Here is a 13,198-nt window from a genome sequence, read left to right as displayed (position 1 = left end):
CCATCACCACCATCACCACCCCCACCACCACCACAATGTCTTCTGAGCTACCTTAATTCCTAATCTGAACCTTGTAGGAAAAGTCCCCTGCGTTCTCTGGCTGTTTCACTGTATGGGGTCTTTGGCCTCAAACACAGTGGTCCCTCCTTCATTTGGTACCCTGAGAGGGGAGACTGAAGAGAGAGGCCAGCCGGTGAGCCCAGGTAGCCACTGGTATTGTGATGTGTCAAGCAGAAGACAGTGCAATGTGACCTTGTGGGGCCTCAGGCCCTGTAAACCACCGGGCCTCCCTGGGACTCAGGACAGCCTGTCCCGACCTAGAGGGGACCCAATTGTGCATTCTTCAAAGCATCCTGAAGGAAGAGCAGAGGGATGATGAGATGGCCTACTGAGTAATGCTTTCCTTTTGAGTCTATGCCAGGCCTAGAACCTCTGCAGTTTAACTGCGCAGCCAGGCTTGGCAGGGGCATGTGGCCAGGCCGGAAGCACACGTGGGGTGGTCAGAGTCTGTGTCTGAGTCAGAACATGCTCATTTCGACATGACGGTGGTCTCTGTTGACCCCAAGTGGCGTTTGTGCCTGTGTTCTCTGGCAGTGGAGTCACGTCTTTGATGGCTGAGGGAAATTCATGCCTCTCCTGCCTTAATCTTTATGCCAGTGTTGGCTCGGTTTGTTACAGAACCTGGAGCCAGAGAGCCTGTGTTGTGCCTGAGCCCTTCCACCCCTCCCATCTTCACATGTTTACTCTTGTGCTTTCTCCCATGCTCAGCCCACCGCTCACATTTTCCAGGAAGCCCTTCTCGACTCCCACTGTCTAGCTCAGTGCTTTCCGTTCCACTCGGGCATGCTTCACGCTGAGCTGCCATGTCCGTCTCCCCCAGCGGACTGTAAGTCCTATGCGGGCAGGACACAGACTGCTTGCTCTGTTATCCCCTGGGTCCAGGTCTCGATTCGATACTCCGGGAGTCCAGCTTGGGGCCTCCTCACTCTGAGTTCCCTAGAGGGGAGTCTGTGGAGATCCTGGGGGTACCTCACCCTCTCATGCTGCTGTTTTCTCTCACTGCAGGCCTCTACATGGGAACACCTGCCTCTCACCGATGCACAACTGGGCCCCACTGCAGGTCCTACAAGGTGACACCGATGTCCTCTTTCCGGTCAGCGTTGGTGGAGGGGGCGCTTACGACCCAGCAGGTGGGTGTACCCTCATTGCTCTCTTCCTTGAATGGGTGGGCCGGCTGAGAACTTCAGGTCTGTCTGATGTAGCCCAGGACAGACACTGCAGCTTAAGGCCAGGGGGTTGTTGGGATTCTGAAGTAAGAGGGTTTAGCGCCTTTCCTGCTGAACCTCTGTGTGTGAGGGGCTCTCAGCCCAGTGAGTGTTGAGCTGAAGCATCCGCCAAGTCACTTGGGAGCCTCAGGCCTGTCGCTCTCCCTGGTAGCGAGCTGCACTTGGTCCTGCGAAATGGTCCATAAATAGTGCCCACTCTATTTGCCTGTGAGAGTGGACCTGGTCCCTAAGCTCAGAGCCACAATGGCCCTGCACCCTTTGCAGAAAAGGGAGGCAGAAAGGTGCTAGGAGCAGGGAGGCGCTGGGTTAAAACCTGCCCTGGTGATGAGTAAATGCCTCTGTACCTCATTCCACACACGAGTTTCCTTTAGCTAGAGTAGGGCCCAGGGGCTGAGGGTGAGCCCCGCTGGGCCTTAGCTCAGAGAAGCGCTCAGCCCCACTCACTGCCCCCATAGCACCCTGGTCAGAGCCGATGCCCTCCTCACCATCCTAGGAAGCAGACCTCGCCTGGGGCCCAGATTTTGGAGGTTGTAACTGGGACCCATGCAATTCAAGAAAGCTGTGGCAACCCAGAATTGAGTGCTATGCTGCACTTGTTGGTTGGCAGGGAGCAGAAAAGCACTCAGACAAACTCACACAAAGAGACGGCGTGGGGGGGCATTTACTGGCAGCAGTGGATTGTGGGCTCAGATCCAGTCCCTGGAAGGTGGAGTGAGCCCAGACCTGCTAGTGCTCATGTTGCTGTTTCTGCAACAAAATGAGGCTAATTGGAGCGTGTGGCTAAGGCTCTTCTCGTCCGTCAGTCTGCCTCCTTCTCTAGAAAGTGGGATGTGGTTATGACAGTGACCGGGTCCTGAGTAAGTGAGCTGGCCTCACCACCGCTCGGTGATGTCCCTCCTCACCGGATGTGGTGGAGGTTCCACCATTTACCCTGGGGACAGTCCTGTCAGAGATTCCTGTCAGCTGCATGTTGTGTGGGCTGTGGCAGACCCAGGAGCTGGGGAGCTTCTGAATGGAGACTGGCTCTGCCATTGTTCTTATCCCCCTTCCCAGCACTTCCACCCCTATAAGGCGGGGCTGTCACCTGCAGACGCTCCTGAGCTGATGGCCCATTGCCCAGGAGGGCGTCTCCCCTGGGGAAGGTGCTGTCATGCCACCCCACTCCAGAGCTGATGTGTGTCCCATCTGTCTGCTGACATGTTCCTGCTGTGTGATGTTCACACTTCTCTGTCTTTCTGGCTGGGAAGCCATTCTATCTCCTTCATGGGGACTTTGCACCCACCCTCTGCTCGGCGGGAGAAAGACGTGGCAGTGTACTTCTGTAAAGATGTCCAGCCCTCTGTCCTGTAGGGTCTCCACGAGTCACAATAGCTGTGGGGTCTTTTGGGTTTAGACTAAACTCTCTAATGGGTCCTGGTGATTCAGTGGGGAAGTGGTTGGCTGCTAACCAAAAGCTTGGCTGTTGGAATCTCTCAGCCACTCCATGGGAGAAAGTGTGGCAGTTTGCTTCCGTAAAGATAACAGCGTTGGAAACCCTTTGGGGCAGTTCTCCTCTGTCCTAGAAGGTTGCTCTGAGTCACAATCAGTTCCACAGCAGCCAGTTTCGGTTTTCCACACACAGGCCTGGGGAGACTTCAGTCCTCTTGGACAACAGTGGAGCCGTCACACACAGTTCCTGCCGTTGAGGGTGAGGAGAGGAATGGGGGATGGATGGAGAGAAAAAGGGAAGTGACAGCCAGGTCTAGGAGCATGTGTTTCGTGGCTAAGTCCTGGGAGAGAGTAAGCCACAGAGAAGGGGATGCAGGGCACAGGTGGAGGAACTCTGCCCTTTGTCTAGAGCCCCATTTCTGGGGTTAGAGAAGGACTGGCTGAAGGAGTGCACCAACCCAGGGTCACATCATGAAATCTGGCCAAGCTGGGGGAAGACTGGACAGAAAACAAACACCAAACCCAAACTCACTGTTGAGTGGATTTCCATGCACAGTGACCCTATATTAATTACAGCGTAGAATAGCTCTGTAAGGTTTCTGAGACTAAATCTTTATGGGGGCAGATTGCCCTAGGTTTCTCCCGAGGAGTGGCTGGTGGGTTTGAACTAACGACCTGTGATTAGCAGCCCATTGCTTTATGTACTGCACCACTAGGGCTTCTTTTGATAAACAGAGGGTCGGCAAAAAACAGGAGACCCTTCAAGAGAGGGGCTGACACCCGAGCTACAACTGCGGACTCTCAGAGCAGGGATCACAAGGTTACCGCTGGACTGGCAGTGTTTAGTCCTGATGTAGATGAAGCCATGCTGAGTTGCAGCTGACTGGGAGACTTATTTGAGATATGTATATGTCACAGCTGGCTTAGTCTCAGAGGGTCCTGTGTTGGCTTTTGTTGTTAAGTGCTGTCGAGTCGGTTCCAACCCATAGTGACACTCTATTGAGTTTCCCAAGAGTGGCTGCTTGAACAGCTGACCTTGGGGTTCAAACCAACGTTGCAGTCCAACGCATTAGCCCCAAGTACCACCTTGGGACTTTGAACTCATGCAGAGCCTGCTCTTTCTGAGGGATCTCAGGTCTGTTTGAAACCTCCGACCCTCAGTCCCTGGATTTCCCCATCAAGTCTAAACTCTTGAGCCCCATTTATCCTGCCGCTGGGTTTTGGAGCTGTCCGGCTCAGGAGGAGCTCTGGCAGCCCTGCTGTCATCTCTTGCTGTGATTTTAGAGTTCGGCTCTCATAGGATGATTTTGAATGTTAAGGTTTCGGAGTCACATTTTTCTTTATTAAATCAGTGGGCATTTCTGCTCAGTGCTTGATACTGAGAGGTCAGAAGTAACTCCTGATGGGTGTTCACATGCAAGGAGGGGATGTTACTTTAACTGATGGGAGGAGAAAGGAATGGCTGGTTATGGTATACTCCGAATGCCTCCATGGTCCTGTTCTAATTCATCCTTATCTCTTGTCTGGATGGTGACCCAAATCCCCTCTACACCTGCCCCCTTCTGCCCTTGCCTGTCACTTCGGCCTTGTCCGATTGGCAGCCAGAGTGATCCTGTAGAATACAAATCAGATTGCATCATTTCCTGTTCCAGACCCTCCCATTGCCCTTAGGAGAAAACCCAGAATCTTTGCTGTGGCTGCTGTGGTTCCAGCGAACCCTCCAGCCTCTCCTCTTCCTAGTTCTCCTGGGCTCTGTGACCGTCATGTTGGTGGCTTCCACTTCCTGAAGCTAAGCCTTGCCCTCTCGCTCCTCAAGCTCACTTCCGGTTCTCTGCACCCTGGGTGCGCCCTGACCCTCTGCAGCCAGACCAGACCTCCTGCTCACACAGCGTGTTGATGTGGGTGTCTTCAGGGTCCCTGACTGTGATTGCAAGTTTGTGTCCGTCTGTGACTCACAAGGTCCATGCTTCCAGTGTCCCTGACCAGTGAGCACCATAGGATGGACGAGGGGACAACACGCTAGGAGGAGAGAAGGACATAGTGTGAACAGAGGAGTGCCATGGACCTGTGGCCACAAGAGCAAGGGGTTCTAATTTGGACCAGGGTTCAAATCCCGGCTTGTGAGCTGGGTGATTGTGGCCCAGTACCCGAAATTCTCTGGGTCTGTTTCCTCATCTCTAAGGTGCAGTTGCTAAGACCCTCCCTCATGGAGACATTGAGAGGGAGTGACTGTTTGTACCTCTGCAAGGTCCCGTGTACCCCAAGCAGGCCATACTGGTGGATTACAGAGGGGCTGCTAGGAAATCAGCCAGAGCTGAGTAGACCTAGCACCTCTAATGTCTGGAGGCTATTTCTGCAGTGTGTCCAGGGATTGGAACCTGGCACCCTGTGTGAGTCAGACTGGAGAAGCGGGGTCCCTGCTGCAAAGACTCCATAGAGGGCAGTGCGTCTCAGAGCCAAGAGGCCGAGGAAACGGGAGGGCCTGGAGCATGAGGAACCTGAGGGGAACTGACAGGTGGAGCCCAAGGGGTCTGCACTGAGACCAGTGGGAGATGGCAGTACCAGAAGAACAGCTCTGAAGCACTTGTCAGTTGGTCAGCCCAGTAGGATACCTCGTACAGCGTTTGTAGTAGACAGAAAAGTAATGCTAGAACCTAGACCAAGGTCATAGCCAGAGTGAGAGCTTGGGGATTGGCATCCTCACAGAGGGGAGAATGGGATCCAAGACCTTGCCCAGAAACGAAGAGCTGGTGTGACCTGTGGGTACCTTCTCCATGGGATGGGATTGCTGGATGGGTGGGCAGGAAGAGGGTTACAAAGGCTGAGGGGGAGACTTTGTTTGAGTTTGTCACAGACATGGGAAGGTGGATGGGGGCCTGAGAGCAACCCCAGTCCCTGCAGGATGAAAGTCTGCATTGGAACAGGTTGATGCTAACCACCGCTCAGTGTTTTACATGAATGAAATGAGCGTTGTTACAGCGCTGTTTGCTAGGCACATCCCTTTCATGGATGGGGAAGCTGAGCCAAGGTGAGGCTAGTAACTTGCTCAGAGTAGGAGAGCAGGGACTTGGTCAGGTAGACATCCTGCACCCTGGAATTTAGCCCAAGACTGTGAGTCGGGGGAGGCAGACACTGCTGGGTTCAACCTTTGTAGCTTCTTAGAAGGGTTAGGAGTGAGTGGACCAGCTGGGGAGAGGACAGGGTGAAGCTCGTGTCCCCTGCTGGGTTGAATCTTGAGCCTAATTGTAAACCAAGTGAGGAGAGACTGAGGGGGGCAGAGGGCCAAGTCTGGGAACAGCCAGACCTGCTCCTTGGTCTCTGGTCTTTCTTCTGGGGGTTCTTGGTCTTAGTTGATGTCACGCTGCACCTGAGGCGTGGATTGCACTTTTCCTGGGAGGTGGTTGGACAGCGGCTGGTACCTTGATAGGAGTGGTTAATGCTCCGCAAGCCTGTTGACTATAGAATTATTTATAGCCTCCTTTCTGGAGAGTGCCTTTCTCAGATACCATTTAATTCAAGGCCTCTTGGAAAGTGACTTGGTTTTGATGCTGTCAGCCACTGGGCGGTGCTGCCCTCTAGTGTCCTACTCAAGCTATGACAGGCAAGAAAAGTTTTTTGTCTCAGATTTTACTCCGGAGTCTGAGATTGGCGCTGAATATGGACTTTGGTCGGTCATGCTGTTCAGGGTGGCTTAAGGTTAAAAAGTTTGTAGTTTAAACATGAGGAGAGTTCTTTTTTAAGTGCCTGATGCCAAATCGTAGATGATGGCAGAAAGCTGAAATGGGCCACAGAGTAAAATCCTACTCGGCAGCCTTGGCCCCACTTGTTTCATGTTGAACATGCAATGAGAACATGTGCTTTTGTCTCTGTGTCCCAGATGCCCCCGTTGGAAGCCTGGAGAATGGGACAGGCCCTGAAGAGCACGTTCTCATGGAGCCTGGGTGTGGCTACAGGTCAGTGTGAAAACCACCTTCCCTTTGGAATGGAAGTGCTCCTTTTAAACTGTGCATTTCTTGCCTTTTTAAGGCTAGACTAGAGGGCAAGTCCTCCCTTCTCACTGACCTTTCACAAACGTGAAGTCACAGAATGTGAGTGGTCTGATGTCGTAGAACAGACAAGGCTCAGCCTCAGACTTTACCTGCCATGTCTGGGCACCTCCTCTCTCATCATCAGCCTGGTTTGCTCCTTTTCATTGATTTATTACATGCAAAAGACCCTCTAAATGCATTGATTTAGAAGGGGCACTTTGTCACTGCACTGGATAGAAAACCAGTGCCCCTGGCGTAACTCAAAGGCAGTGGGGAAACGGGCCGGGGTTTGTCTGTGGTAGCATTATTACTACCGCATTTGGAGCCAGATTGGTCTGTGGGGCGGGGGGGCTGTCCTGTGCACTATAGGGTGTTCGCATCCTGGCCTCTACCTTCTAGGTGCCTGTAGCTCCCCACCCGCAGTTGTGATAACCACACATGTCTGCAGACACTAGCCAGTGTCCCTTCAGGGCTAAAATCCAGTCACCTTGAGAACTACTACTCATACATGAAAGTGACAGTTCACTAAGTTCTAGTCTGTGGCGCTGGACCGCAAGGTTGGTAGTTCAAACTCACCAGCTACTCCTTGGAAACCCTATACAGGGTTGCTATGGGTCAGAACCGACTCGACGGCACTTAACAGCAACAAGTGTTACCTGCTGAAGAAGAGGAAAAGATGCATTGGTGTTAAAATGAGACTTTTTGGGTGACCTTATTGAAAGACAAAAAGAAGATTGAAAATGAGCAGGTAGCCCAATGTTGTCATATAAACGTCCTTGCAGTTTCTGAAATGGATTATAATTTCTTTTACTTTTACCATTCTTTGAGTTGGAGCAAGTTCCTTCATCAGTTTCAACCAGAGGTTGGCAGACAGCGAATCCTTTAGACTTTGCGGGTCACATGATCTCTGTTCCACCTGCTCAGCATCAAAGCAGCCCTTATTGTTATTAAGTGCTGTTGACCCATAACAACCTTATATAGGGTTTCCGAAAGCTGCTGGTGAGTTTGAACCACTGCCTTGAGGTTGTGGCCAAGTGCTTATTCTATAGCACCACATCAGGACTCCAAAGCAGCTCTAGACAATATACAAAAATGAGTGGACATGGCTGTTCCAAGAAAACTTTATTCATAAAAGCAGGTGGTGACCTGGATTTGGCCTCTGGGCTGTAGTTTGCCACCACCCCTGCTCCAGACTTCAGTTTCCTTTTGTAGAATGAGGCAGTATGTCTGCGAGCCTCATGTTGTGAGCCTTGAAAGAGAGGATTATGGGGTTTAGTGTCTGTCACTGGACACACTTGGGAAATAGCAGCTTGGGTGTCTGTCGTCTACAGGGAAGCTTAAAGCCACGTACTGGAGACCATGGGTTCTGGGTCCAAATCCAACTTGCCCATTTGCTGAGTAACCTTGGGCAAGTTATAGCCTCTTTGTGCCTCGGTTTCTTCACCAGTCAGTTATTACTAGGAGAGTAGTAGGGTCACGAGGCTTCTTGGACGAGTTAATACTTCTGCTTCACATTTGTAGGCCACGTGGATGGGGTAGACTATTTGTGAAGTGCTTGGTGCCCTATCTGGAATGTGAGAATAGTTTGTGTAGCATGTTGTCTTTATTCCTCACACCGAAGGGTCACAGCCGAGCCACCCAAACTCCTTAGTCTCCCCCATCCCACCATGATCTTTGTTGGCTCTTACTGTTTTATTCTTTTTTTTTTTTTTCCCTTCCCCTTCCTTTTTATGGGTTCATTCAGGGTTTAACACCACAGTTGCATTTTAACCTTAGCTCTAGGTTGGGAGTTACCGACTATCCCAAACTGTGCTTGGTGGTGTGGTCTTGCCCTCTGAAAATGATGCCGCTGGTGTGAGGCTTGTCCCAGCCCATATAGAGTCACCTGACTCACCCTCAGCTCTAAGTCCTCTGCAGTTTATGTTAGAGAATTTTCAAAACATGCTGTGGTGAATGAAAATGCAAACAAACAAAATACCTCATCTTTAATGCTTAACTTCATCACCTCGTCAATGTTTGGGACTTTGCCTCCTAGTCACGTATGCGTGCAAGCTGTCCTCACAACAGACATTACATGATGTTTTCGCTTCTTCCATGTTGCAAACTCTTTGGAAAGAAAATTTGCAGTGGCTGGCCTCCATTCCTTCTAGCAGCTGCCCCTGACTGTACGTCGCCAACCCACCCCATCCTGTGAACATTGTAAATGGCTGAGTGTTGCTTCTGCCTTTCCCCAGTGTGGAAGCCAGTCCCCCCGGCCAAGGAAGCCCTCGGAGCAGCCTACTGCCTGCTGCTTCGGTGCCAGAGTCCATGACGATCAGTAAGTACTTCCCGAGCCTGTGTGCTTGGCCCCACGTGCCTGGGGGATGTGGAGACTGTGCTTAACATAACATGTGGGTTGTAGACATGACCCTCCTGAACCATGTGCTCACATGTGGTACTGGGCCATGTGCACATCACGGATGGAGCAGCCTTTAGTTGCAAGGGAAGCTTCTCATTGTTGAAGGTTTGAGAATTTGCTTCCTGCAGGGTAGTGGGTTATAGAGGAATTGTTCCGGTTCTTTCATTTTATAACTCTGGGAGAGTCTTGTTTTGTAAGTAATGAAGAGCGTGTCTCTCACAGATGAATATAGGTCGCTACTGATCCAGTTCAAACTGTTTCCAAAAACTTCTGTATTAGAGATACAGCAAACAGTTCTGCTTGGGTTCAGAGGGCTCTCTATACCAGGGAACATGCCAGCAGAGGCTTCACATTGGAGACATTTATCTCCTTGTCCAGAGATAGGCAGGCTGGTTTGTGGCCCCATGGTCCTCAAGGCCTGGACTCAGTTTCTGTCCTGCCTCGTAGTCCAAGACGGCTGTTTCAGCTCCAGCCATCGCATTCTCGTCCTCGGCAGCATGCAGGAGAAAGGGCATAGGAGAGGATTCCTCCATTCTCATTGGTAGGAAACAGGGTCTAAACTTGGATGGAAAAAAAAAAGAAAACCTTTTACACTAACCTGTAACTGAAAATGAGCATTCTGAAAGCAGCAAATCATAGTCTAATAAGCAGAATGGGTGGTTTTGTCACTAATCGAAGATGCAGATATCTGCAATAACTGTCATGTGAAATGGGAAAAAAACTCAATGTCATTTCTGTTTTTTTAAATCTAGTTATTACATATGATAATATCAGATCACTTTTTTTTTTTTTTTTCTTTTAAGAATGCAAGTTTATTTCCTGGCTCATGAGACTTAGAAGTCCAAACTCAGGATATAGCTCTAGGGGTCCTTCTTTATTGACTTAAATTTCTCGTAGCTTCCAGCCATTCTTGGCATTCCTATGCGTCCTGGCTTGTATGTGTGTTATTTCTGTGTGTGTTTGTCTTCATTTGGCGTCTTTCCCTGTGTGTGGCTCTGTTTGGGTCCATTTTGCAGTTGGAGTTTTTTTTTTTTTTTTAAACTCAGAGGTGATGAGTTTTAGGACCCATTCTCCTTGGGTATGGCAAAGCGGACCACATCCTAGGTAGAGGAACAGTCCTTCAGTACATATTTTTGGGGGACGCAGTTTCATCGGTTACAATACCCGTTGTCCCCAATGTGACCTTGTGCCACTTAGTACTTCCTGTGTACCTCACCATTTAGTGCATCAGCGATGAAGAGTCTGCTTTTGGTGCCTACAGAAAACGTGCCTTTTAAAAATTTCTACGTAAGTGAAGTCATGCAGTACACACTCCTTTTTCTCTCTAGCTTTCAGCCAATCTTATTTTGTGATGCATCCATGTGGGTGCATGGACAGATAGTTCATTCTGTTTCCTTTTAGAATAATATTCCATTGTGGTGGTTAAGTATCTTTGAGTCAATTCCTACTTGTAGCGACCCTGTATAGGGTTTCTGAGGAGCAGTCGGTGGGTTTGAATTGCCGATCTTGCGATTAGCAGTCCAGTGCTTATCTCAGAGTGCCATACCATGCCTCTAGTGTACCTTCGTCCTTGTTAAGTGCCATCAAGTCAGTTTCAACTCATAGCAACCCTATATTGGGTTTCCAAGGAGCAACTGGTAGGCTTGAACTGATGGCGTTATGGTTTAAAGTCCAGCGCTGATCTTACAGGGCCACTATTAGATGGATATAAAACAATTTGTTTATCCTTTCAATTGTTGATATCCATTGGGATTTGGGATTGTTTTTAGGTGTTGGTGATTACAAATAGAACTGCTGTAGACATTTGTTAAACAACTCTTTGTGTAGGCATGTACTTTGATTTTTCTTGGGTGAATACCCACAAATAGAAGGGTTAGATCCATATGGTATGTATGTCTAGCTTTTCACTGCCACGCTGTTTTCCCAAGTGGTTGTGGTTGTATTATTTTACACTCCCGCCATCAATGTATATGTGGCCCAGTTGTTCCGCATCCCCACTAACACTTTTTGGATAGTTGGTCTCTTAATTCTAGAGATTTTCGTAGGGGCACAGTTTAGCCCTGGTGTGGCGCTGTTGGTAAATGTGTTGGACTGTAAAGTTGGTTTGAACCTCAAGGTTAGTAGTTTAAGCTCACCAGCCACTCCTCAAAAGCCCTATAGAGTCCCTAGGATCATCAAGGGAGAAGAGCAGAGAGCGGGACCCTACCCAGAGAAGCAGTGATGCTGAAATGGAGCCAGAGATGATGACGTGGAGCGATGGGGCAGCTGGAGACTGTAGATCCAGAGAGGGAGAGGGGCTGTGTGCTGAAGACCTGGGGGGTACGGGCGAAGGATTGCATGGAGGGGATTGTAACCATGGCAATGAGACGATATACGATAGAATGAATGTAAGACTGATGTTCTCCCATGTAAACTATCACATAATTCACAATAAAACATTAAAAAAAAAGCCCTATAGAGGGTCTCCATCGGTCTGACCCCACTTGACAACACTTAACAACAGCATAGTATATAGTATCTTATTGTAGTTTTCATTTGCATTTTTGGCGGAGTTCTTTTAATTAAATACTTGTGTGGTGCTGTGGGATCAGCTCTGGACTTCCAGTCACAAGGTCAGCAGTTGAAGTCCACTAGCTACTCCTCAGAAACCCTACACAGGGTCGCTGTGGGTCAGAACTGACTCGAAAACACTTAAAAACAACCTATCACCATCGCGTTAGGGTTGTTGTATGAGGGGGCTTCGAAATATTCATGGAAAAGGAGTCCTAATATGTCACTTGTGGGATAAGCACTCGATCCTAGGGTTGGTTTGCACCACAAGGTTCATGGTTCAAACTTACCAGCCGCTCCTTGGAAACCCGGTACAGGGTGGCTGTGGGTCAGAATTGATTCAACAGTACTTCACAACAACAACCTATTATCATATGATTTAGACAGTTATCAACTCATCTCATCAATATTTCTACCTACTTCCTTCTCCTCCCAAGATTATCTTGAAGAAAATCAAGAAAGTCCTGACTTGATGGTACTTAATAACAACAGCAATGAAAATAACAAGTAAGATGGGTTTAAAATGATCTGGCTCAGAGAGTTGCCCTAAGATGAAACAGGTTTAAACCAGTTACCATACGTGACACAGCGCAAGGATGAGTCGGACGCTTAACTCTCAGCTTTTCTGTAAACACCTGCATCCAAAGCTCCGTGCGGCCCAGGAGAAATTCACCTGCCTGGTCATGAATACCGTCTCACCTGTGTTTTTAATGATCTTGTTAACTTCCATTTCTGTATGATTGGTTTTCTTTGTAATCATGTATACTTTATTTTATATCTTTAAAAACTTTTTCTGAGATGGGTCTGTGGTCCACAGAGAGTGAAGACCCCCCAGGTATCAGGGATCCTTCTTTTGTTTTTTAACTTTGTTTTGTGAGTTAAGTCAGTGTTTATAGACTAGGGTCCTCCTCAGTATTACATTTAACAAATCACACGCTTTGCTTCATTTTAATGATTACAAACCCCCCTCCCCCCTTCAGCAACAATGATCCCACTTCCTCCCTGTGGCTTCCCTTTACAGCTTACATTTCACAAATGAACAAAGCAAAAGAGTCGATGTACACATCGAAACAAACAACATATTCGTTTTTTAAAAATGTTTTATTGTGAATTATGTGATAGTTTACACGGGAGAACACTAGTTTTACATTCACCCTATCCTATATTGTTTCATTTGCCATGGTTACAATCCCCTCTATGCATCATCAACCAACCACAGGCTATATACCTGCCCCCCAGTCATCAGCACACAGCACCCTCTCCCTCTCTGAGTCTGAAGTCCCCAGCTGCTCCATCTCTCCACATCATTGTCTCTGCCTCCATCTCTGGCATCACTGCTTCTCTGGGTAGGGTCCCGCTCTCCACTTTTCTCCCTTTATGGTCCCAGGGACCTCCGCTCCTAGACTGTAAAGTTAATCACTCCCCTCCTTGCTACAAAACGTCTGCCTTTACATTTCCAACCCTCACAATCAGTCCTGATAACAATTATTCACTATTGTATCACAAGC

General features: G+C 49.0%; 1 protein-coding gene across 1 annotated transcript in view; it reads left to right on the top strand.

Annotated features, from left to right (window-relative positions):
- The window catches only part of SNX29 (sorting nexin 29), a 567,324-nt gene that overhangs the window by 54,098 nt on the left and 500,028 nt on the right, over positions 1-13,198 (top strand). The window contains exons 8-10 of the mRNA XM_006867206.1: positions 1,066-1,190; positions 6,592-6,667; positions 8,977-9,059. Coding sequence (XP_006867268.1) covers positions 1,066-1,190; positions 6,592-6,667; positions 8,977-9,059 — 284 coding nt within the window. The remainder of the gene's footprint in view (positions 1-1,065; positions 1,191-6,591; positions 6,668-8,976; positions 9,060-13,198) is intronic.

Source organism: Chrysochloris asiatica, unplaced genomic scaffold, assembly GCF_000296735.1.
Source record: "Chrysochloris asiatica unplaced genomic scaffold, ChrAsi1.0 scaffold00102, whole genome shotgun sequence".
NCBI classification, from domain to species: Eukaryota; Metazoa; Chordata; class Mammalia; order Afrosoricida; family Chrysochloridae; genus Chrysochloris; species Chrysochloris asiatica.
The sequence above is the reverse complement of the archived record's forward strand: the minus strand, read 5'-3'. Positions and strand labels throughout refer to the sequence as shown.